This window comes from Trichechus manatus, unplaced genomic scaffold (genome assembly GCF_000243295.1).
Source record: "Trichechus manatus latirostris isolate Lorelei unplaced genomic scaffold, TriManLat1.0 scaffold00127, whole genome shotgun sequence".
Taxonomy (NCBI): domain Eukaryota; kingdom Metazoa; phylum Chordata; class Mammalia; order Sirenia; family Trichechidae; genus Trichechus; species Trichechus manatus.
In genome coordinates, this window is record NW_004444063.1 from 6962260 (window position 1) to 6984838 (window position 22579).

Below are 22579 nucleotides of genomic sequence, written 5' to 3' on the forward strand. Positions count from 1 at the left end.
GGACACTGGGTCTCATAGGCCCAGAGGGTGGCCACTCGATTATGATGATAAAAAAACAGCAGAGTCATGGCTTATTTGTTCTGTTGCCTAGAAGCCTCTGTGACAGTCCCTGCTTGTACCAATGAACACAGAGCAGGCCAGAAACTTGCCTAGTGCTCCACAACATGACAGAATCAGAGTCAGGGCTGGAAGTGGTGTCCTCTGTCCCAGTTGATGCCTGGCAAATGCTTACCTTAAGCTTTAGGACCCAACTTGTATATTTCCTCCTTCAGAAGTTCTCCCCTGGGTTAGGCTAGGAGGGACCCTCTGTCATCACACTCACCACACTGGACTTAAGTTACTGCTGCTTACCTGTTTGTCTTTTTTGCCCTTAGTGCCCAGCATGGGGCTGGACACAGAGCACGTATTAGTGAACATCAGCTGAATGAATAAATGAATAAGAGTCTGGAGGCCAGAACTTCTGTGTGACTGGAAACAGATGTTCTCCTCTGTGGACTTCAGGCTCCTGCTCTGTTGAATGGGGTAATGTTCTTTGCATTCTCTGGCCAGACCCTCTACCAGGGTCAAAAACAGGTAATCAGGACTCCCTGCCTTCCTGCTCTCTCAGAGATTCTTGTCTGGGAAGAGGTATGTGTGAGCAGAGCTGCACAATACTGTGGCTGACCTTGCTGACCAAGAGGGATCACTCTGGCCTGGACACCTCTGGGTCCTGAGTTCCTCCCTGCTGTGTCCGCTGACTGCCATACCCTGCTAGCCTATAGACCTCACAGCCACAACTGCCCAGGCCCACATATGGTCCATAGATGGAGACCTATAGAGGAGGAAAGAGACCTCAGGAGCCTGAACAAGTGCCGTTATCCAGAGGAGGAAGCAGGCCTAGAGAGGAGGGAGACCTAGCCATGATCCCATAGCCAGCCCCAGGGCATTCCCATCCCCATCCCTCCAGGGGAGGCCAACCCATGTTCAGAGAGAAACAGAAAAAGTATTCAGTTAAGCTGCAGTCAGTCACAGCTCCAGCACAGGTTTTGAATTAAAATATTCACAAGTAGCAGAGACATCTGTAGGAAGAGTAACTGGATGTGACAGCCTGCAAGAGGCCAGGCTAAATGTGTTCCATGACATCACTCGAGAGGAGGCTGCCAGGAGCAGTGTGAAGGCCTGGAACACTCCTGCAGCTGATGCTTCATAAGAGGGCTGGGCCTGGGGCTTGCTGCCCAGCTTTTGGGCCCCCTCCTATGGGAAGAAGTGCTCTATCAGCCCACTGGGCCCCAAAGTCAGGAGGAAACACTGCCCACCTCCCTAGCTACCTGGTCTGGGGAGAAACCCTGTTTCTATCCAGTCCTTTGGGCTGCACTAGCAGCCAGGTCTGCAAGTAGTCTGGGGTGAGGTGAGGGGATCCTGAAATCCATGTCACCAGCTGGGAGGGACCCTGGATATTACACAGCCTCTGTGACACCCTCTTGGAGGGAGCCCTGGCCAATCTTGGAGCATGAGAAGTTGCAGCAAGGTTCCTGTCAGGCTGTCTGGGTTCAAGCAGGAGCAGCTCTCCTATGAATCCAGATCCTGTGGACAGGGAAGAAGATGGACAGTCCAGAAACAGGCGCATGCACAAACTCACACCCTAGCTGCTGAATTACGAGCGTAGCTGGTGGGTTTGAAGAGAGCTCTGGCTCTTCCATCCTCTGCTGCCTGAACTCTGCTCTCTGGTTTCCTACCCTCTTCCCCCTGGTCTCTGGCTTTAGCCAGTGCTGGGCCTTGGAGGGAAGCATATAGCAGGGTTGAGCTGCCTGAGCGCTGTCCTCGGTGCTGGAGGCCTGGTGGGCCATGAATGTTTGAGGACAAGGAAGAGTGTTGAGAGGAGGTGACCTTGAAATCCAGGCGTAGATGTCCACAGGGGTCCACCATCATGCCTGCCCTTATTCTTTCAGAAGAATGTGCTACTGGGCTTCCTCCTTTCCATCCCGGACAACCCTTAGCCCATCAGTGAGGCCATCCTGTGGCTGTGGGGGCTGTGTGTGGCCATTCATTTTAGCTATGAGGGGCTTCTTAAGAACTCCTGTGCCATATATGGCTGTGTGAAGAGTGTGGCTGCCTGTGTCCTCATCAGACGCCTATGACTCCACGTAATTTCCTGTGACCCTATGTGGATGCCTGTTACTTCATGTGACCACTTGTGACCACATGTAGCAGCCAGTGACCTTGTGCGGCCTCAAAGCTGATCCTCCCAGAAGGGGAGCTGTCACGCCTAGTGTTCCCAGAGGATCTGGGCACTAACTACCCAGCCTAGCTGACCCGTTCTGCTAGAGCCTAGATAGACCCTCCGGTCCGCTCTCCTCGCCCACTTGCAGACGTGGTACCCGGAGTCTCCCTGTGTCTGCAAATTCGCTGAGGGATTGCACAGGGCCGCGACCCCGCTGCCACGCGGGTCTGCCTAGCCATAAAGCCCAGGACGCGGGTCGCACGGGTAAGAGCTGAGCGTTGGCGGGGTGGGTCGCGGCGCTGTCACACTCCCTGCGCTCATTGCCTGTGTGCCCCCTCCCGCCGGTTTCCCCAGAACGTCTTGTCCTGACGTTGGGGGGCGGGGGCAGAGAAGGCTAGTGCGCGCCGCGGCCCGGCCCCTCCCTCACCGGGGCTCGGCGGTTCCGACGTGGCTCTCTCAGCGATGGGGGCTACCAGGACGCGGGCAGGCTGCGGACGGTGGGAGTGATGGGGTGGAGGGGCCGCCTGCGCCGAGCGCGCGCCGCGCCCTCCCCCTCCCGCGGAGAATCCGCTGCGGCTCGGGGAGGCGGGACGCTGCGGAGCCTGGCGGCGGGGGCTAAAAATACCCGGCGGCGGCGGCGGCGGTGACGGCGGCTGCGCGGCTACTGCTCGGGCTGCGGGGCTGCCGGGCTGCCGGCCGGGGAGGACGTCAGGGCCAGGCCGGGCCCCGCTGACAGACATGCTGACCTTTTTCCTCGTGTCGGGGGGCTCCCTCTGGCTGTTCGCGGGTAAGGCCCCATCCCGTCTTCGTCCTTGACCCCCATCCCCGGAACGCTATGGGACCTTGGCCCGGGATGGAGGTCTCAACATTCCCGCAGCCGCCGAGTCCCCCACCTGGGCTGACAAGCCGGCCGCTCAGGGCCCCCCAGGCCGCCCAGCCTCCGCACATCCCCCCCCCCCCCGCTTTACCTCGGGCTCCTAGTTGGGCTTGGGAAGGAGCTGGGTCTGCGGAGATGGGTGGCCTTGCTCCCTGCTCCCCCACAACAACCCCCCTCCAGTTCTCGCTCCCCTCTCCCCTTCTGGCAGAGACTATCTGCGCATAGGACTAGGCCCTGAGCCCACTCTTCCTCTTAGGCCAAAAGCGGGAACGGACTTACGGCGTGTCCTTATCCCTTTCCCGGGAACCAGAAACTGAGGATGTTGGCCCCCGGGGTCCCACAGCAGATCAGCGACTTAACCAGGTCTGACCTGGAGACTCCTGATCCCTGGCCTGGGGATTTCCTCAAGACCCCTGTTTTCTTGCCCTTCAGCTAGAGTGCAAGATTTCTGTAAAGTGGGGTTCACCTGGCTCCTCAGCTCTGCACCGGACTTGCGTCCCCACCTCTGCCATTCCCTCCTTTCTCCTTCACAGGAGTCAGTTCCCCCCACCCACACCCCAGGAGGCTATGAGGACCCCTGCTGGATCCCAGCATCCCCACCACACACACACACACACACCTGGGATCTCAGACCCATTCATCCACCAGTTCTGATGCCTGCACAGCCACTCCTCTCTCTGAACCTCTGGTTCCTCTGGGGTATAATGCCAGTGGGGTATAATGCCACTAAAGGGTCTCCACCCCCAGCCCCATGTGCAGATTAGCCTAATAATTTATGTGAAGTGCTTGATCTTTAAACTGGCTTTAAACTGGGCTGAGCCCAGAGCAAATGCTCTATGAATGTTAGAGTTTATTATTATTTCATATTCAAACAATAGCACCAGAGGAAGTAATAAGATTCTTGTTGAGTCAGAGAAGAAGGGGAGGAAGTGAACTCTTTTAAAATCCTTAACCTGAAACTTTACATGTGTTATTTAATAGTCACAGAAGATCCTAGGAGGTTGCTACCATCCCTTTTTTACTGAGGTTCAGAAATTAATTGACTTGCCCAGTGTCACACAGATATGTATCTGGCAGACTGAGGTTTGATCTGAGGTTTTAATTGATCATCCAGTGCTTAACCTGGACGTTGGTAGGCCAGGTGATCACTTTCCCTTACCCCCACCATTGCCACAGGGACACCTCCCCTGAATGGGGTGAGGGCCTGAGGAGGCCTCTCTAATCCCCTCAGCTCCCTAAGCTCCTTCTGTCTGCTCATGTCCGACGACAGGCCATGCAGGGCCACTCTGGGTCTGATGTGGGCATCTAACAGGCAAGGTTGAGGTTTGAGCTGGGGACAGGGGTTATCAAAATAATGATGATGGTGATGATAATAGTAACAGGCACCATGTATTGTCTGGGTGGTAGTCTCAGAGCCTCTGTCCAGTGCCAGAGACCCTTTGCCCTACCTTTGGAGGCCCCTCTCAGCCATGAATCCAAGGGCAGCTCTCTGAAGCCTTGGCCTTTCATGGCTGCAGGGAGGTGCCAGGAGGCTGCAGGCGTGTGTGTGGCAGGGATCATCGGCAGCCTGTGGGGTTTAGCAGACCGCTGACTCAGACTGGCCTTATTGTCCTGCTTCCTTGTGGAGTGTTTCCCAAAGTGGCCAGGTGTTTTTCAAAATGGGAGACTGGGAATCTACCTCGCTGAGGGATTGCACAGGGCCTTCAGCGTGGTTAAGCAGGGCAACACTTGGGGAAGGTCTTTCCACAGAGGCCAAGCTTCTTAATGCAAACAGGAACTCCCTCAGGATGTCACACTTGGCATAAGAGTGAGAGACTGAGGCCAGGTGTGTGATGCTTACTGGATAGAACACCCACGACACACATTGGGGCATTCCCAGGTCATGTGTCTACTTAGCTTGGGACTTTTCCTGGACCCTAGCCTTTCTCTGGGGCAGAGGGGACTCCTGGGCTAAGAACTGTGGTTTAGGGAGCAGACCCAAGAACACACTCTGCCTTGTAATCTCCAGTTTCCTGTGGCAGTGGCCAGATCCCTTGGGCTCAGCCAGAAAAAGGAGACCACCCTAAGGTGATGTCACTCTTTAGTAGAGTTCTGTGCTTTTTTCTACCCAAACTGGCCCTAGGGAGACACGATAAGGACAGGCAAGGGCTGCCCTGATGGGGCCGCAGGGAGAGAATGCCATTGGAGTGGGGTGGGGGGTGGGGGGGCAGCTGGAGGAGGAGCTGACTGTATCGGGGAGTTGTATGTATGCACAGCTTGCTCTAGGAGAGCAAGGGCTGCACCTGTCCTCTTCCCTGCTGGAGAGGCCAGCACTGAGTCCAGGGCCAGCCCAGACCTCATCTGTGTGTTGCGTAGTAAATAAGGAAACATGTAAAATAGGTTCAGCATGAGTCATATGCTGCACTGGGCCTGGGAAAATGTGGTCTCTTTGCTATGAGCATTCAGAGGACTCTGGGAGCAATGGTTGGGAGCTTCTGCCTAGCAAAGTAGAAAAAGGCACTCATCTTTGTGAATGAATTTCTAAAAGGGCACCCATTCCTCTAGGCTGATGCAGCCCGTGCCCTTGTACAGGGTTGAATCTGCCAACCGTAGACCTGACCACCAGTGACGCCTGAGTTGGCTTCTGCAGCATACAGGGGCGTTTGTCAGAGGCAGGTAGGCCAAACTCCAGGTAGATGAAGTCAGGCCAGCAAAGGTATGCAGGGTGAACTGGGGGAGGAGGAGGTCTTCAAGGTCTTGTGCCTGGTAGGGATAAAGGCTGGGAATGGTGGGAAAGGAATTCCTGATGGTGAGCGGGGTTTTATTTGGGGGACAGGGGAGCCCAGATTTAGCTGCAGTGGCCAAGCTGGGCCAAGGGGAGGGAAGTATAGGCCAGGAGAGCAGTGGGAGGCTGTTTCAATGTTATAGATGAGAATAGATGTGACCCAAGGCTGGGCTCCAGGAAAGAGAAGGGAGGAGGTCCTGCGGGAGAGGGGCTAGCCCTGGAGGGGTGAGGCAGGGCTGCCAGTCCAACAACTAGTGTAGCAGAAGTCTGACTGTAGGTGTGCTGGGCAGGGTTTGCACATCCTGGCTCAGATCAGCCCCACTTGGATCCCCAACGTGGGGTTCCATTTAGGTTGGAGGACTGGTATGAAGCCTGTGACCACCTAGAGGGTCTGAGAAGGTAGTTAGGATTGGGAGAGATGGTGGAGCTCCAGGCAGAACAGGTGGCTCTCTGACCTGCAGGGGGCATGCTTCACAAATGGAAACCTGGACTCGCACAGGGTGTACCACCATGTGAGAGGATTCTGACCTCAGCACCTTCTCACTGCTCCCCAGCCTGTGTAGTAGGATGAGAGGGGGCTCTCAGCAGAGCACAGAGACAGCAGGGGGCAACAGAACCTGATCATCCTGCTCTCCAGCTAGTTTCTGCCCTTGTGATTATGAAGGCTCCTTGGTTGGTCTTCAGAAGGCCGACTTTGGCTTAGCTGCCGCCCCAGATGGGACGCAGGCCTGTCCCAGGCACAAAGCAAGCAGGATGAGTGAGTCTGAGGCTCTGGCTTCTGGCTTGTTTGCAAAAAGAGGCAAAAGTTACAAGTTTTTGCATAACAGAACCTACACTGTGTGCCCAGCCGGCACCTGATACATAGTAGGCACTGAACTGTTTACTGAAGGAACTAGTTTGTGGATGTGTATGAATGAGGTGCTTTTAGGAGGGAAGGAGTGTTGTTGTTGCAAATATGCTGACTTAATTACTGTTTCATTAAGCATCTACCATGTGTCAAGCACTGTGCTCTACAATTCCCCAAGCTTTTCTGTAATCTTCCAGTCCAAGGAAGGACCACTAGCCATGATCAGCCAGGGTCTGAGCCCCTCCAGGCAGGTTCATCAATGGGCACAGGGGTGATTGAACGAAAGGACATCTGTAAAGTACCAAGAGCAAGGGCTGACACACAGGAAAACCAGCCAAACAAACCCATTGCTGTCCAGTTGATTCTGACTCATAGTGACTCTATAGGGCAGAATAGAACTGCCCCATAGGGTTTCCAAGGAGCAGCTGGTGGATTCAAACTGCCAACCTTTTGGTTAGCAGCTATAGCTCTTTAATGTTAGGGCTCTTTAAATGTTAGGTAAAATTTATAACAACTTGACTTAGGTCTTTAAGGAGGTTCCGGAATCCTACAAGCAAAAAGGGAGTGGGGAAAAAAAGGCATTCCAGGCAGAAAGAACTGTGTGAGGAAAAGTTTGGCACTAGGAATGAATGAGGGTCTAGGGACAAATTTTGTTTGTCCGGTGAGGTCACCAAGGCTGGTCTCTGCAGGCCCTAGAATGCCAGGCCAAGCAGTGTTGACTTTATTCTATGTGATGGTTGCCTCAAGGGGGTGTGGCTGGAACTGGGCATGTGGATGGCCAAGGTGACACCATCTCTGTGCTCCTCAAGCTGCATGCATCCCATGGTGGCCCACGTTCTACTGAACTGTGGTCTTCGGCCTCCTCCAGGGGCCCTGCTATCTCCTTGAGGACAGGGCCAGGGTGACACACCTCTGTGCCCCCAGCCCAGGGTCAGGCACACAGCAGACTTCGGTGTTTGTTGCATCAGTGAGTGATATACAGAATCCCCAGAGAATAATTTATTTTAATAATGAAGTGTTTTATAAGCTGTTTTCTGACCACAAGTTGATCAGCAAACAACAGACCTTGAGTGTGCTCCTACTAGGTGCTAGGCTGTGTGCTCAAGTGGAGGATGATGCCAATATGGTAGAAGCAGTAGGGAAAAGCAGGTGTGCACTCCTTACAGACAGGGCCAGCTTTGTCCACTGCTGAACTCTCAGTGCTGAGAACCAATGCAGCCTGGCACAAGAGGAAGTACTTCAGAAGTATTTGCTGAATGAGTGAATGAATGAACAAATAGGTGACTGGTTTTGTGGAAGGTGATCTCTTTTGAAGGTGAGATCATGTTGTTTACTTGGAGCTCCAAGGTTCTGGTGTCCCAGCACACCAAGAGCTCTGGCTGTTTTGCCAACCAGAGCTAAGAGGAGGCCCACTCAAGGTCCTCTGCCTCACTGGATGGTCTGATGCAATGGCCCCATTGTCTGGGGCAGGCTCTCCTAAGCTTGCCTTGGCCTGCTCAGAGTCCCTGCCCAACCCCATCTCATACTGTATGTGTGACTTGACCACTTCTGCTTGGAGCTTCAACTTACCCATCTAGCTCACAGCCCAGACCAGAGAATATTTGGGGTTGCTGAGACCTGAGGCTGAACTCTGACCGGCCGGGAGGTGAGGGTGTATGTGGGCCCCTGTAACCAGGCTGAGGAGGAAGCTACTTCAGGCAGTGGGACAGTAGCAACTGAGCATTGCCACAGGATGTCAGGATGTCACATACACTTTGTCTTTTCTGCTTTTTCCAAGTGTCGAGGACTGATTCCTCTCTTCATTCACAGGCTTTTGACTTTTCCATTGGGAGACCTTGGGCCCCAGGATTAGTGGAGGGGGAGGGGGAGAAGGGGGACCGTTGTGGGTTCTGGCTTAGGCCCTTGAGTTGTCCTTTAGGACATCCATGGGTGGTTCCCCCATCACCATACGGCTGCTCTGGGAACAACATGATTGGTGTAGTCATTCCCAAGCATTCGTGTGGCTCCTGATTCATGTGAGGCTTGGGGTCTGTGTAGGCAGAAATGGACATATGGGAAGTGGGTTGGGACAGAAATTCTGTGCCAAGCTGAGCTATCTAGTCTGAGGCCCAACCAGAAATCTCAAAGTTTGAAAGATTCCAAATCCCTAGAGGTCTCACCTGAGCCTATCCACCTGCTCTTCCCAGAGGCACCCTTCCTCTCCCCACACCTAGTCCAGACATTCAGCTGGGGGATGTCCATGGAAAGCTGGGGGTCAGGAGGGAGCTTGCTTCTGATTTGCCATCTGCCCATTCAGGCCTGCATTGCAAGATAGCTGCCTCCTGGGCTTTAGAGCAGAAAGCCAGGCCAGGCTGGTGCCAGTGAGGGGACGATCATCATCTCAGTTTTCAGGCTCTTGGATGAGCAAATTCAGGTTGGCAGCTGTCTGTTGGGGCCAGGGACAGACCCAGTGATTGTTGACTATTGGGGGAATGAGAGAAGGAGCAAGTAGGTCCAGGTTGAATGGGTAGCTCTGGGACAGACCCCACTAACCAATGCTAGGAACCCTACCCCACTCCCAGCATACCACAGCCTAGCCCACCGAAGCAGGAAGTGGATCCCGAGGGACCAAGCAGAACTAGGCTCTGCTACAAAGCCCTGTCTTCCCCTACAGCTCAGGGACTGTTGTCGGGGTGATGACTCCCCAGTGAGACTCCTCCTGCCCTCCCACCTGAAGGACTGAAGCATCGTTTCTCCTCTTCCTCCTTATCCTCCTCTGCTTTCTGTTCCTCTTCCCTGGGGCGGCTCCATGAACTCTCACAGAGGCATACCTGGCATCTTGGTTTATGAGCATGCTGTGTGCTCCCAGCTAATAGCAAGAAGGCTTGAGGAGGGAGGCAACAGTGGACAGTCATCAGCTAAGTGTTTTCTTTAGGCTGAGAAGCTGACAAGGCCTGTTTCCCTTGGCTTGTGGGAGATCTGGAGCGCCCACCAACCCTCCTATCTGTTCAGAATCAGTTCCTAAGTGGTTTTGTCCTAGATTTACTTTCAGGCTAAATGACCACTAAACGTGTGTTGGAGATCTTGCTGTTTCATTGTCTCCCTGTTAAAGGGAGGCTGAGTAGAATCCATGCTCCACATTGTTGTGTGCTGTAGAGTCGACTCTGATTCATAGAGATCCTATAGGACTCATAGGATTTCCTAGACTGTAATCTTTATGGGAGAAGATCACCAGGCCTTTTCTCCCACAGAGCCACTGGTGGGTTCGAACTGCCGACCTCTTGGTTAGCAGCCGAGCGTGTAACCATTGTGCAACAAGATTTGCACTGTAGTTAATGGTATGGCTTATGGTAAACCTAGGAAATCAGAAAAGCAACATTTTTGGCCTCTGAAAGTCTGGAAGACATTGAAGTTTGACCGTATCATGGTGTCTCTGTTAAAGATGGAGTCTGAGCCCTGGAGCATGTTCAGAAACTAATGATCCCATACAATGGACTCTGAGTTACCATAAATCCCACCCAAAACTCGAGAGCACCTGTGGCAACTCCACTGTGGATGCTGTGTGGTGATACATGTGGCCTCCATTCTTAATAGAAATCCTTTTTTTGCACTGCAAGGTGTTCTTGTTTGCTGTCACTGTTTTCCTTCCTATTTCTTTTCCATGTTTACCGTCTACACCATGACAGTTGCTGAAGTTCCCTGATACAGAAAAAGTTGCCACTTCATATTCAGCCATTACAGTTTTTGAAAAGAACAAAACCAACAGAACTTCAGAATAGGCCGATCCCATTTATTGATCCCACGCACCCCGACCTTACACAGTGCTTTCCTCAGCTGCTTCAGAGGCATCAGCTCTCTCTAGAAATATGGTAGATCCAGTGAGAATCCAGGTGATGGGCACTCTGAGTGGGCGAGCACAAACAACATCCAACGGCCTTCCCTGGGCAGCCAGGCCTCGTTTTGCTTTAGTCTGAAAGAGATTTTTGTTTTACGGTGAGAACAGCCCCAGCCTGGCCAGGGGCTGGAGCTAGCACCGGGAATACAAACCCTTTCATGTGACAAACCCACAGAGTGGAGTGAAGCAGGCCTGCCAGCAGTAGGCCCTCCCCTGCACTATCCTGGGGAGGCATTCATTTGCATATTCCCCATTCATTCTGGCCTTGAAAAGGAGCCTGAGTGCTCAGAGCTCCCTGCCATGCTGAGGGCTGGGCTGCTCAGGCCTGGTGTTAACCCTGTGGACGCCATGGGCTCTCACAGGCCAACATCAGGACTTGGCCACCCAGGGGCACTGAGAGGCACCCTCCAGAGACATGACTGAGGAGGTAAAAGGATCCTGTTGGTCGGCACAGGCTTCTGCTGAATTAGGGGAAATTCAGGTTTGTTTCTTCTTGTGGCATTCAGAAGAGGAATTTATCAGAGTGCAAGGAAGCCAGAAAATTAAGCCACTTTATCCATCTATCTGTCTATCTATCTATATACATACACACACACACAGATATATATATTTGCCATTTATCTACTTTGCTGGAATATTTACCTTTAACCAAAGGCAAAACTATATCTTCTCTACTTATTATCTAATCTAGGAAAAAACAGTCACACGTGGAATTGTGGGTAAAGGCACTGTGTTGGTTCCTGGCTGCAGCAGCAGTCCCTTCGGCAGCAATCTAGAGGCACAGCTTGCCTGGAGCACTTGTGTATCCCAAAAGCCAGGGTAGTAGGTCATGGTACCTGGTGGGTGCCATTAGTTTTTGAGGTCTGAGGCACATACAGTGCAGTACAGGCATTTACATATACAGTACCAATCACAATCTTTTTCCTTCTGCAGCTAAATGCCATCCTCCCAGCCTCAACTTCCTGCCCCAGTCCTCAGTGGAGCCAGGCTTCTGCCCTTCTCCACCACTGTGCAAAGACTCCTGAGAAGTGCCCCCAAGACCTTGTGAGCTCTTCCTGTGACTTGCCAACCCAGTTCTGTGACTCTGCTATACCTTGGTTCTCCTCCCCTTCTCTGAATGCTCCTCCACCCTGCCCCGGTCCTCTCTTGCTCCCCCTCCTTGACTGAGGATGTGCCCCAGATTGAGTCTTTTGGGCATTTCTCCCTGTGCATGGTGTCCCCAGTAGATCAGTAATGCTCCTGAGTGAACAAGCAAGTGAGCAAATCCCTCTCTTGCTCCCCTCACCTCAGTGACTCCACCCATATCTTAGCAGCCCCTCCCTGCCTTGAGGAGCTTCCCCAAGCTGAGGGAGGTCACAGCCTATCCTACCTGTACCCTGGCAACCTGCAGTGGAGCTATGAGAGCATGACTCTGCTAAGTGTAGCCCACATGCCCTTTACTGAGCTTGAGCCTGTAGGGTTTGCAGTGTGTCCTCAGATAGTTGGGCCAGTGATGGAAATGGATCACTGTTCCTAACGCCAGGATACTAGCAGCTGTAATGTGGGCATGGCCAGAACGGAAAGGATCATGTTATGGCCACAGGATTTGGCTTCCTGCACAGTGGGGCCTGGGCAGGGGGTGTCCCTCTGCCTATGTGGGTATCACAACCCTCATTAGTATCCCTAGGGTTCTGCCTGTTCTTGGCCTTGGTGTGGAAGAAGGAGGAGGAGGCCTGGGCTTGTCCACACCCATCAGTCCAGGTGATTGTCTCCTGTAAATATTTCCAAAGGGACAGCTGCCATTGTTTTAACTGCCCCTGCCCATTTTTCCTCGGAGAATTCGGTCCTGCCTGATTCTTGGTGAAGATAACCTTTATCTCCGAGCTTGTGAAAGACACTGTGTTTCTGTTTACTCCTCTGTTCTCAAGGCTATTCATATTTTTAAGTTCCTGAAAGTGTTGTTTGAGCCTGGTTTCCTCGTCTGACCATCAGGAATGTGGGCCTATGTTACCTGACCAGGGCTTGAGGTGAGTGAGATTCTTGAGAGGTGCTAGATGTCTATGGGGCCAGAGAGTGAATTGCTAAAGGCAGGCATGCTCCCAGCGAGTTTAGGCTGGGACAAGTGACTCTAATAAGTGGTCAGTCAACACCATCCTTAGTTAGACTTTTCCACATTCAAGAGGCTCAGTTGGACCTTCAGAGCTAAATCAGGCTCCTCAGAGAGGCTTGGCCAGCATTGTGAGCCACGCTGTAACCTGTCAACCCCATATCACAGGCCCCTCTCTCGTAAGGATGTGCAGTGGGTCTGATCTGGCGATTCCCTTGGCCCCATCTCTGCAGCAATCATCTGTGGTTCTGGGAATCTAATTAGGAAGATGCAGAGAAAGCCCCTCTCTCATATCAGAGACATGCTTGCATCCTGTGCAGATGCGGTGGATGTCAGGCAAAGTGTGTGCAGCTGTTTGTGTCTCTGTGGGTCAGGGTCACACAGGTGTGATAGTGAGGTTTGTGCTTTTCTTCACTGTGCATGGGCCACACACTTCCTGGGGCAGAACTGCTCCCAGGCCTCAGGCCCTCTGTCACCACCCACAGCACCCTGCATGGTTTTCCACCAGCCAGGGCCTTTGTTGTGACCACTGGATTTCCTGCCCCAGAAGCTGCCTAAGAAGCATTAAAGGAAGGTTTTGTGTTATTTAAAGACATCTCTGAAGATGTCTGGAGAAAGGTGGGGGTCCTGCCAAGAAGAAAGGGAAGGGGTCTCTGTGGGCAAAAGGCAGGTCCTGAGGTCAGAGACACATCTCTAGCTTGCCTATTTTAAAGCTTTCTTGGGTGGCTTGGGGGAAGGGGGAGGGGCTGGAGCAGGGTCCAGGACAGGCTGGTGCTAAGTTCTGAATGAGGGCTGCTGAGGCAGAAAGCTCTTCCCATGCCCTACTCCAGGTTGTGGGGTGAACAGTGGAAGCGTAACAGCCCAAGGGTTGGTGTTACAAGGCCAGGCAGGTTGTACATACAGCTCTCAAGTGGGAGCTCAGAGCATGGGGCCATGGCCTCGGACAGTCTTGTTTCAGGAGAGGTGGGTTGGGTTTGAGTGGACAGTGGCCCAGTCAGGGCAGATTCAGAAGCACCTGGAAGCACTGGATGTGGGTAGGGCAGCGGGAGGAGGTGGTGGTGAGCTGGATCCTGTGGCCTGGACTTCTTTTTTACTTGCTGACAGCTGCCACCATGTGCCTACTGTGTGCCTAGCCACATGCTGGCCACGGAAGTAGGAATAGACCACACCTGACCCCCACCCCTCACCCTGTGGAGACAGACCTGTCAGGAGTGAGGTTCTAGGAGTCCCAGGGACCTCAGTGTCCCAGTCTGGCAGAGGTGCTGCAGGATTTCAGGGCTCGGCTTTGGTTCCACTGGGCAAGGGTATGGATTCTAACTTCTAAGTGGCTGTCCCTAGGCAAGCCAAAAAACACTGTCTCATTAGGGAAGGGCTAGTGTGCTGCCCTGGAATCTTGTGGGGAGAGGAGTCAGTATCTTCTGCCTGCTGACCCTGATCCTTGGTCTGGGGAGTCCCCAACCCCCAGAGCATCCCTGAGCTGTTGTCTTATCTGGGACTATGCCCAGTTTCCTTCCTCTCCCAGAGTAGGCTGGTGTGACCTTGTGGGGGTGGGAAGCAGAGGCACCCCTAGGAAAGGCTGGGAGATGTGCCTTCTGGGTGGATGGTGCAGGCCTCCCTCAGTGCCAGTGTGCTGACATCCCATGCCTCACTTCTTCTACCGCCCCACCACGCACGCTGGCTGCAGGTCCTCAGCCCCGGCCCCTAATGGCTATCACAGATGGATATGTAAGGAGGCTTTGTCCTTTAGCAACTCATTTGGCAAACTCCTCTCCAGGACTGAGAGACAGGATTGGTGGGAAGGAGCAGAGGGGTGTGAGCTGAGGCTCAGGCGACCTGGCGGAGTGAGGGTTAAGGTTGGGTTACTTGGCCCTGAGCTGATCTGAGCCAGCGCCGCCCCTTGTGCCGATGGGGGGCGGGGCAGCGGGGGGCCTTGAGGGGCCAGCAGCTCCTCACAGAGCTGCTCTGTGCCCTGGTCCCTGCCAGACCTGCTCCCACAGCCACCAGGGAGCCTCTGCCACCACTGCTACCACCTCTACCACCGCCCAGCTTCTCAGAACAGGCAGCTGTTGCCATCGGCTGTCCCCAGGAGGCCAGACTTGGGGCACAGCTGTCAACCACGTTTGTGCTTTGATCAAGATGTGGTAACCTCTCTCCCTGAGCTCCACAGGCCCTATAAAGGGAGACTGGCTCTATCGGGACCGGTTCAGGCGCCTCCCCAGTGCCAGGAGCCTGCTGGAAAGGTAGGGTGTGATTGCACCTACTTTTTCAAGTTGTCTTTGAGTCCTCTTGGCTGCAAGGAGATGGAGTGACTGCTTCAGTATAGCTACTGTCTACTGAGTGTTTCCCTTATCATGCACCTGGCACTGATCCACTGCCCATGAGTTTGTTTGAGATGTGGCCCCGAGGGCCGAAGTGACTTGCCCAAGGTCATACAGCTATCAAGAGTCTGAGTCAGGATTTGGACCCAGGTCAGTCCAGCACCAGAACTCTCCTTTTGGGCATTTCCCTAGCTTGTTTGCTAGGGGCCTGGGAGAGGTTGGGATTTTCTTTTTGGAGCTCTTCATTGGAAGTCGAGGAGGTTCTTTGATGTTTTGATGGTTTGGCTTGTGCTTCCCCATCATCTCTGAAGGCCTCAGAGGTTTACAGAGGCCCTGAAGCTGCCCCTCTCCCACAGGCTGATGCAGAAGGAAGCTGGAATGATTTTAAGGGGAGGGAAGAATCTGAGGATCATGGAGGGCCTTGGTGCCAGCCTAGTGAGTCTGGACTTTTGTGCTAAGGCAGTAGGGAGCCAGATAAGATTTTTGAGCAGTGGCATGAAATGGTTACATCTGTTTATCAAGAAAATAACTTTGATATGAGTGTAAGCACAGATTAGAGCAAGGAGACCTATAAGGAGGCTGGTGTGGGCTACACTTGGTGGTGGCTGGACCAGGCTAGGGGCTGTAGGGGTGGACAGGAGTGATCAGATGTGAGAGATGTTTAGGAGGTAATCCTGCAGAGCCACTGGCTTGGTTGTGAAGGTCTGGAGTGCTGGGGTTAGGAGGCTGGACCAGCAGAGGGTTCTTGGAGCCCAGACATGGGTTCCAGGATCATTTCCACAGAAAATGTGCTCTGGGGCTTTGTTTCTGACACCCTGCCACCTTGGAGCCAGTGTGCTTCCCACCAGGGCTCCCTTCCTTGCTTTCCCTCTTATCTTGGATTTGGAGAACTATGGCTCTCATCACCCACCCTCCCCATGCCCTGAGTCAACAGAGGACACGGTGAGGTAGGGGGAAGTCCCAGTCCCCCCAGCCTGTGCCACCGCCTGGTCTTCTGAATTGGTCTGTGCCAGTGGCAAAGAGGGCATAGGATGTGCCAGGAGGAGAGGAGGCTATTTCATGTTGAGGGCTGGGCCCTCCTGCCTGGTGAGTATTTACAAACACTTACAGCCGCTCACCTGGCAACACCAGCACTGCTGATTCCTCTGGGTACCCCTCCACCCCGACACTGCTGCAACCAGGACAGCCTCTTGGGCCATGGAAGGAGGCAGCCGTGGTCCAGACCCCAGGGACCACTGAGCCCCACACCAGGTCGACAGAGAATGGAGGTCAGAGGTCCTATGAAGTCATGAGGTGAGACCAGATTCCCAGGCCTAGGCTTTACCCTGCACCATGCCAAGTGATTAATGTTGCAGGCTGGCTCTGAGGCCAGTGTCCTCAGAGGACCCCAGCTTGCAACTCTGCCCTGCAGGGTCTGAAGGGAATTGCAGAGTAAATGCAAGCAGTCCTGACTCTCAGAGGGTCCGAATGAGACCCTCTGGTTGCTACCCAGCCAGGGAGGCATGCAGGCCCAGCCTCAGAGTCAGAGGAGCTGTAGCCACTTCAGAAGCCTCCAAAGATGTGGGCACCTAAGTAGGAGCCTGAAGAGGAATGAGCAGTGAAGCCCTTTTCCCACTGCCCTCCATTGCCCCAGGCTGGTGGGCTTCCTGGAGATGGAGAGTTCTTGATGTTAGGCCGGGAGGGAGCCCACCCATGGTGTGTGCATGGAGAACTAACCTGACTGACTAACCCCCACTCACAGGCCCTGGTGGCCCAGCACTGCCTACACCCCACAGAACCTGGACTGGGCTGTTTTGAGAAGATCTGGAGCTGGTTTTCTGTGCGTTCAGGACCAAAGCAAAGGAAAGAATGGGCTCTGGGTCTGGGCCCAGTGTTGGCAGGAGTGGGGTGGCCATGGTACCACACACGGGAATGATTTTGGAGGCCCTGTCCTATAGGGTCACTGTGAGTTGGAATTGACTCGACGGCAACAGGAGCCTGGGATTTGAGTCGTGGCTCCGCCACTCCCTTACCGTGTCCTTGTAAATGACAGGTAACTTCTTCAGTGGCACCTCTGTGTTCCCATCATACAATCAAGCAGCATGATGTGTATGCAAGGTCTTCCCAGGCATCAGGAATTCAGGAAGTTTAGACAAGTCCCATTTTTCCTTCGACTGAGCATTGTGATACTTTGGTGACTACTGAATGCTCAGCACATCCAAGAAGCCAGCCTCACAGACTTGTGACACTGATACTTGTACACAATTTCTCGGGCTTAAGACTTTATTTTGTGAATAGAATATTCAGTTCCCTTAAGTGCTCCCTGCTCTATGTCATCTCCAGCCTTTGTATATTTGGTTTCTTTCGCCTGTGACACCCTTTCTTCTTTATTCCTTAGTCTCAGCATTGATATCACTTCCTGCCAGAAGCCTGCTCTGACTCCCTGTACCTGAGTTGGGTACCTCCTCTGGCTCCCTGTACCTGATCACAGCCGAGACCACTGCACAGACACTGCCTGCTCCCTCAATGTCTCCCCTGTAGGACTGAGGGCAGGCCCACATCTGGCTCATCCCAGTGCCCAACCCTGGGCTAGGTCAGAGAAGGGACTGCATAAGGATCTGGCTGGTGGATGGATGGATAGATGGATGGATGGATGGATGGATGGGTGGATGGATGGGCTGGTCATACTGGGCTATGCTCTGTGAAAACCCCAGGATTACATCTAAGCTACAACTGTGAGCAGTTTCCAAAGTGGTGGTAGTGAGGTATCCTTCCAGAGTTCTCTCTAAAACTTCTAGGACAATATAGCTGAGCCTTTAGGGGCTGTGAAAGTCCTTCTTGGGCCCCAGCTTCTCAGCCCATTGAGTCAGTTCAGCCTGTTAAAGGAGAGGACAATCACCTCAGGGCCCCCACCAAGAGCTGGAGGGCATGTCTAGATTTTCCACTGTGTAATGAGTTGTTTATCTGATAGACCTGGCTGTGACTTGATCTCCCCCTCTGCAGCTTACGGAAGTAAGTGACCCAAGGAGGCTGACTGGCTGCCTTCCCAGAGTCCTTCCCAAGGTTTTCCTTGGTGGATTCACTATGGTCCATAGACGGGCCTCTGATTTGCTGATGTAGAATCTAATTTGATCAATATGCCAGGGGTGGGTCATTCCTGTGGGATGGCCTCATGACTCACCAAGCTCAAGGAAGCTGCTGGGGAAACTGGATTTCTGGCTCAGTGAGCTCAGTAAGAGTTTTGCTCTGGCTGTCTGGGTACTCACTTTCACTGCTCCATGGGGAACACCCAGAGCATGTGGGTGGTTGGTGAGTGTTTCCAGGACTCAGACAGCCTGCAGTGCCATCTATAGAACATAAACCCTTCTGCAGGACTATAGCACCTGGGTCCAGCCACTGACCCCTTTCCTGTTCCCTGAGTTGGGCAGCTCTGTTGGACTGACAGGCACATCCCTTAGCCATCTCTTTAGGCCTGGCATGCCAGGTGCAGTGTGAGGAGCTTTCCTTGCTGAATGTACTACCCATGTTTATAGATGCGGAAACAAAGGTTCAGAGAGGTAGGGTATGCTCAACCTTGCATAGCTTATAAGTGAAGCAGAAGGCATTTGATCCAAAGAGGTTTACTTTTTCTCTCTCTCCAATGACTTTGCACATCACTTATCTCATCTCCTGCGTGGTGATGTTACAGTTTAGCACAAATACCATTTACTGGGATTTCGACAGATCTCTTCTCCCTTAGAGGTCAAGCAATTGCTGTTTGGCTCATATCCTGTGGCTGCAGAGTGGCCACTTGTGTTTCTCCTTGTTTCCGAAAAAGGGAAGCCACGGCCATGCTTCCAAAGGCTGAGGGCCCGTGATGAGGGTGCCTGTGGCTGGTGCATGACAGCCTGGAGGCTACCTAGCGTGTTGTACCAGGAGACTGTATGCCTTGGCTAGCCCAAGGCCTGCCCTGTGGTAGCCAGGGCCTTCCCAGGGCCAGGGCCAAGCTCAGTGTATTACCCATGATCCGGTACAGGTAAGAAGAAAGGCCCAGGAGCCCCTCCCTAGCTTGCCCGCCGAGGTCTCCTCTCTCACAGCACCTCCTGTCTCCTACAGAGTTTGTCCTCTCGCTTCTGGAGAAGATGCAGACACAGGAGATCCTGAGGATGCTGCGGCTGCCCGAGCTGAGTGACTTGGGCCAGTTTTTCCGCAGCCTCTCGGCCACCACACTCGTGAGTATGGGTGCCCTGGCTGCCATCCTCGCCTACTGGTTCACTCACCGGCCAAAGGCCTTGCAACCACCGTGCAACCTCCTGAGGCAGTCGGAGGAAGTGGAGGTGAGAAGAGTGGGAGCAGTCAGGCTATGGAAGGCATGGGGAGAGGACAGGCATCTTGAGGATGGAAGCCAAACTTCTGTCACTTCTGGCTTACTTGACCTCAGATGGCCCAGAGAATCTTGGTTTCCCCTGGGAGCCAGCCAGTAAGCCCTGCAGTGGCCTTGGGCAGGGCCTCCTACCAGATGCTACTCTGTCTCTCCCACGAACAGAGCCTGACGTGGCCTTGCACTGGGCCTTAGGTGCCTGCTCCCAGATGAGGGGGCCTTGGCCCATTGGCAGAGGCCCAAGCAGGTTGTCAAGGGGCTGTGAGGTGAATTCCCTCTTAAACTCTCCCTGTGACCAGCCCTGGCCTGGTGCTGAGGTCCTGAGCTGAGTGTACACCGTGGCCCTCCACAGACTCATGGGTGGAGCCGTGGAGGGGAAGAAGGTGCAGAGGCCCAGTCTGGACGAGGGTGTTCCAGGCTAAGTCTGGGAGGACTGGTGGGATTTGTTTATTAAGCTCATGGAATTTATTAGCCTTTTTTCTAAACTTTAGTTCCAGTCATTTTGCATAGATAATATATTCACACAGCTCAAAAGAAACAAAAGGATATATACTGAAAATCTTACACCTTCTTCCCCTAGCCTCCCAGTTCTCCTCCCCTGGGCACCCTGTGTTAACAGTTCTATCCTATCCACGACCAAATGTATTGATATTGTACCCCCTTTTAAATGATATCGTGCTACATACACTGTTCTGCACCTTGCTTTTTGCTCTTGACAACAGTGCATCTTGGTGATCATAAGCATGGCAGAGTCTTGCCTGATAGGGGAGGGCATAGATCAAAACAGCGGCTAGGATCTTACAGACACTTCTCTGGCAGAAGGAATGATGTGTGTGAAGGTGCAGGTGTGTGATAATGCACATGGTGGCTATGGGAAATGATGACTCATTTGGGATGGCTGGTTAATGGAGAAGGGCTGGAGAGGGTCTAGCAGAGTGACGATGAGAATGTCCTTTGGTGACCAGCAGCCCTGAACTTGAAGCCTGGCTGTGCTTCTTATTAGCTTTATGGCCCTTGGAAGTTTCTTAACACTCTGAACCTCAATTGCCTCACTTGTAAAGTGGGTCATAAGAAGAATGCCTGCTTCTTATGATTGTGGTGAGGGTTTGGTAAGATAATGCAGAGAAAGTAGTAAGAATAGTTATTTTTGGTAAGCTTATAATTATAACTCACCTGGAAAGGTCAGCAAGGATAAAACCTCATGAACTGGACAGGGACTCCCAGGGTGAGCTGCATGGATTTATTTTGGGTTTTCAGTAAGACATGGCCAATTTATACTTTAGAAGGACGGCCGTGGCAGGGGCAGGTGTGAGAGGCTGTGGGCAGCTGGGCTGGAGGTGGCAAGAGGGAGTGACTAGGGAGTGACCCTGGCTTAGTTGTGTGGGGGTCATGCAGAGTGAGTCACCTCATGGGTCTGGCTGGGAGAATAGGGCATTGGGTGCAGCTAAAGCCTCCCTTCCTGGGAAGACCAAGCTCTCCCTTCCAGGGGCAAGAGAAGAGTAAAGCAAAGGAGAGAGTGGTAGGAAATGAGATGAGAGAGGTGAGAGTGTCCCAGATTATATAGGGCCTGGTAGCACTACATGGTGAGAAACATAGTTCAGACCGCAGCTTAAAATCCTCCCCTAGCTCCCCATTGCCCTCAACATAAAGTCCAGACTCCTTGCCTTGATCTGCAGCCTGTCTGGCCTCCTCTCCCTCTATTGCCTCCTGGAGCTCCATGAATTGCTTGCAGTTCTCCACATGTGTCTGTGTTTCCTTCACCACGCATTTGTACTTGCTGTTACCTGCCATTCCCTGTTCCACAGTCTACGTGGCAAACCCCTGTGCATCCTTCAAAACCCAGCACGGTGGCCACCCCCTGACACATACCTGTTCCTGGCACGTAGTCTCTTGTGGTGTCATTTCTATCATCCAGAGTGCTGACCATGTCTGATTCTGTAAGTCCCCAGCTCCCTACATGGTTCTTACATGGGGCTGGTGCTCAGGAAGCATTGGCCAAACATAACTTGTCACTCCATAACCATTGAGAGCTGCCTGTAGTTTTGAGTTTGGCCTTATGCTTTGTGGCTCTCACAGACATTTTCCCTCATACACAATGTTCCAAGAGGTGGTAGTGTTCCAGCTGAGTGCAGCCCAAACTAATAGTGCTCAGGGAAGAGGCAGAGCTATGGTACTGGAGCTCTGGGCTTGGGGAGCCTGAGGAGGAGCCGGAGGGTGCAAAGGGGAGGGGTCAGGAGAAGAAGCCGAGTCCTCTCCCCAGCCCCCAGCACAGAAAGTATTTGGCACTGTCCCACTCTGGATCTTTTATCTATGAGGGCCCAGAAACTCGCTGCCCTCTCTCTCCCACCATGGGACAGTAACATAATTCAGCCTGTCCTCCCTCCACAGCCTGCCAGGCCTCTGCTTCTGGGAAGCACGTTCAGCATAGTCCTCAAACTAATTCATACTGTTACGTGAATGATGGATGGCAAACTTCTTAGCTACAGACTACACCCAAATGATTGTTAACCTAGGGGCATAGCAGCAGATGATGGGATGGGGATCCCTCAGTAGGCGGATCATGATGCCAGGGGGTTAGACTCCAGCTAACACTCCCTCTGTGTTGTATGAATGGACCATGGGTGTGTATGAAAAATCCCTGTAAATTCTGGACATTTTAGCTCACCTAGTGTGTGTATCCTGTGTGTGTGTGTGTGTGTGTGTGTGTGTGTGTGTGTGTGTGTGTAGGACGGTGGTATACTAGGCCCATGTGTATGAGCCAACTAAGTCTGAGCTGGGGATACCTACAGGTCGAGTGTGTATAAGCCACAGGTACTTGGCATTGTATGTGTCAGGTCATGTGTGTACAGTCCAGATGTGTATAGGTCATGTGTGTGAGTGCACAAAAAGCACGTCCTAGCCCCAACTGTGTGGACTAGGTATGCATCCAAGCTGTGTACGGTCAGGTGCATGCTGTTACCCTCTCCTGATGTCCCCTGCTTACCTGAGCTGGCTTCTCTGGTCTGTGCTTGGCTCATAGGGCAGTGATGGAGCCCGGCGATCCGTGATTGGAGATAGCCCTCAGCTCCTCACCCACTACTATGATGACGCCCGGACCATGTACCAGGTGTTCCGCCGTGGGCTTAGAATCTCAGGTGAGTAGGACTGTGGGAGTGGGGTGTATCTGTGGCAGTGATTGGGTAAGTGCAAGGGAGGTAATGGGCAAGCATAGTACTGGGGGTATGGCAGGTGGGAGGTGCCCAGGTTCAGAGCCACTCCTGACCCTCCTCCCACC

General features: G+C 53.1%; 1 protein-coding gene across 4 annotated transcripts in view; it reads left to right on the forward strand.

Annotated features, from left to right (window-relative positions):
- Positions 1-2521: 2521 nt before the first annotated feature.
- Positions 2522-22579, forward strand: part of ACSL6 (acyl-CoA synthetase long chain family member 6) — a 59354-nt gene continuing 39296 nt past the window's right edge. The window contains exons 1-4 of one of the 4 annotated variants that reach the window (XM_004384752.1): positions 2522-2557; positions 4214-4218; positions 19041-19261; positions 22325-22439. In XM_004384752.1, the coding sequence (XP_004384809.1) occupies positions 19067-19261; positions 22325-22439 (310 nt within the window). In that variant the 5' untranslated portion in view covers positions 2522-2557; positions 4214-4218; positions 19041-19066. Of the gene's footprint in view, positions 2558-2870; positions 2988-4213; positions 4219-19040; positions 19262-22324; positions 22440-22579 lie in introns of those variants that run through there. The other 3 variants (XM_004384754.1, XM_004384753.1, XM_023739030.1) reach the window with 3 other exon arrangements.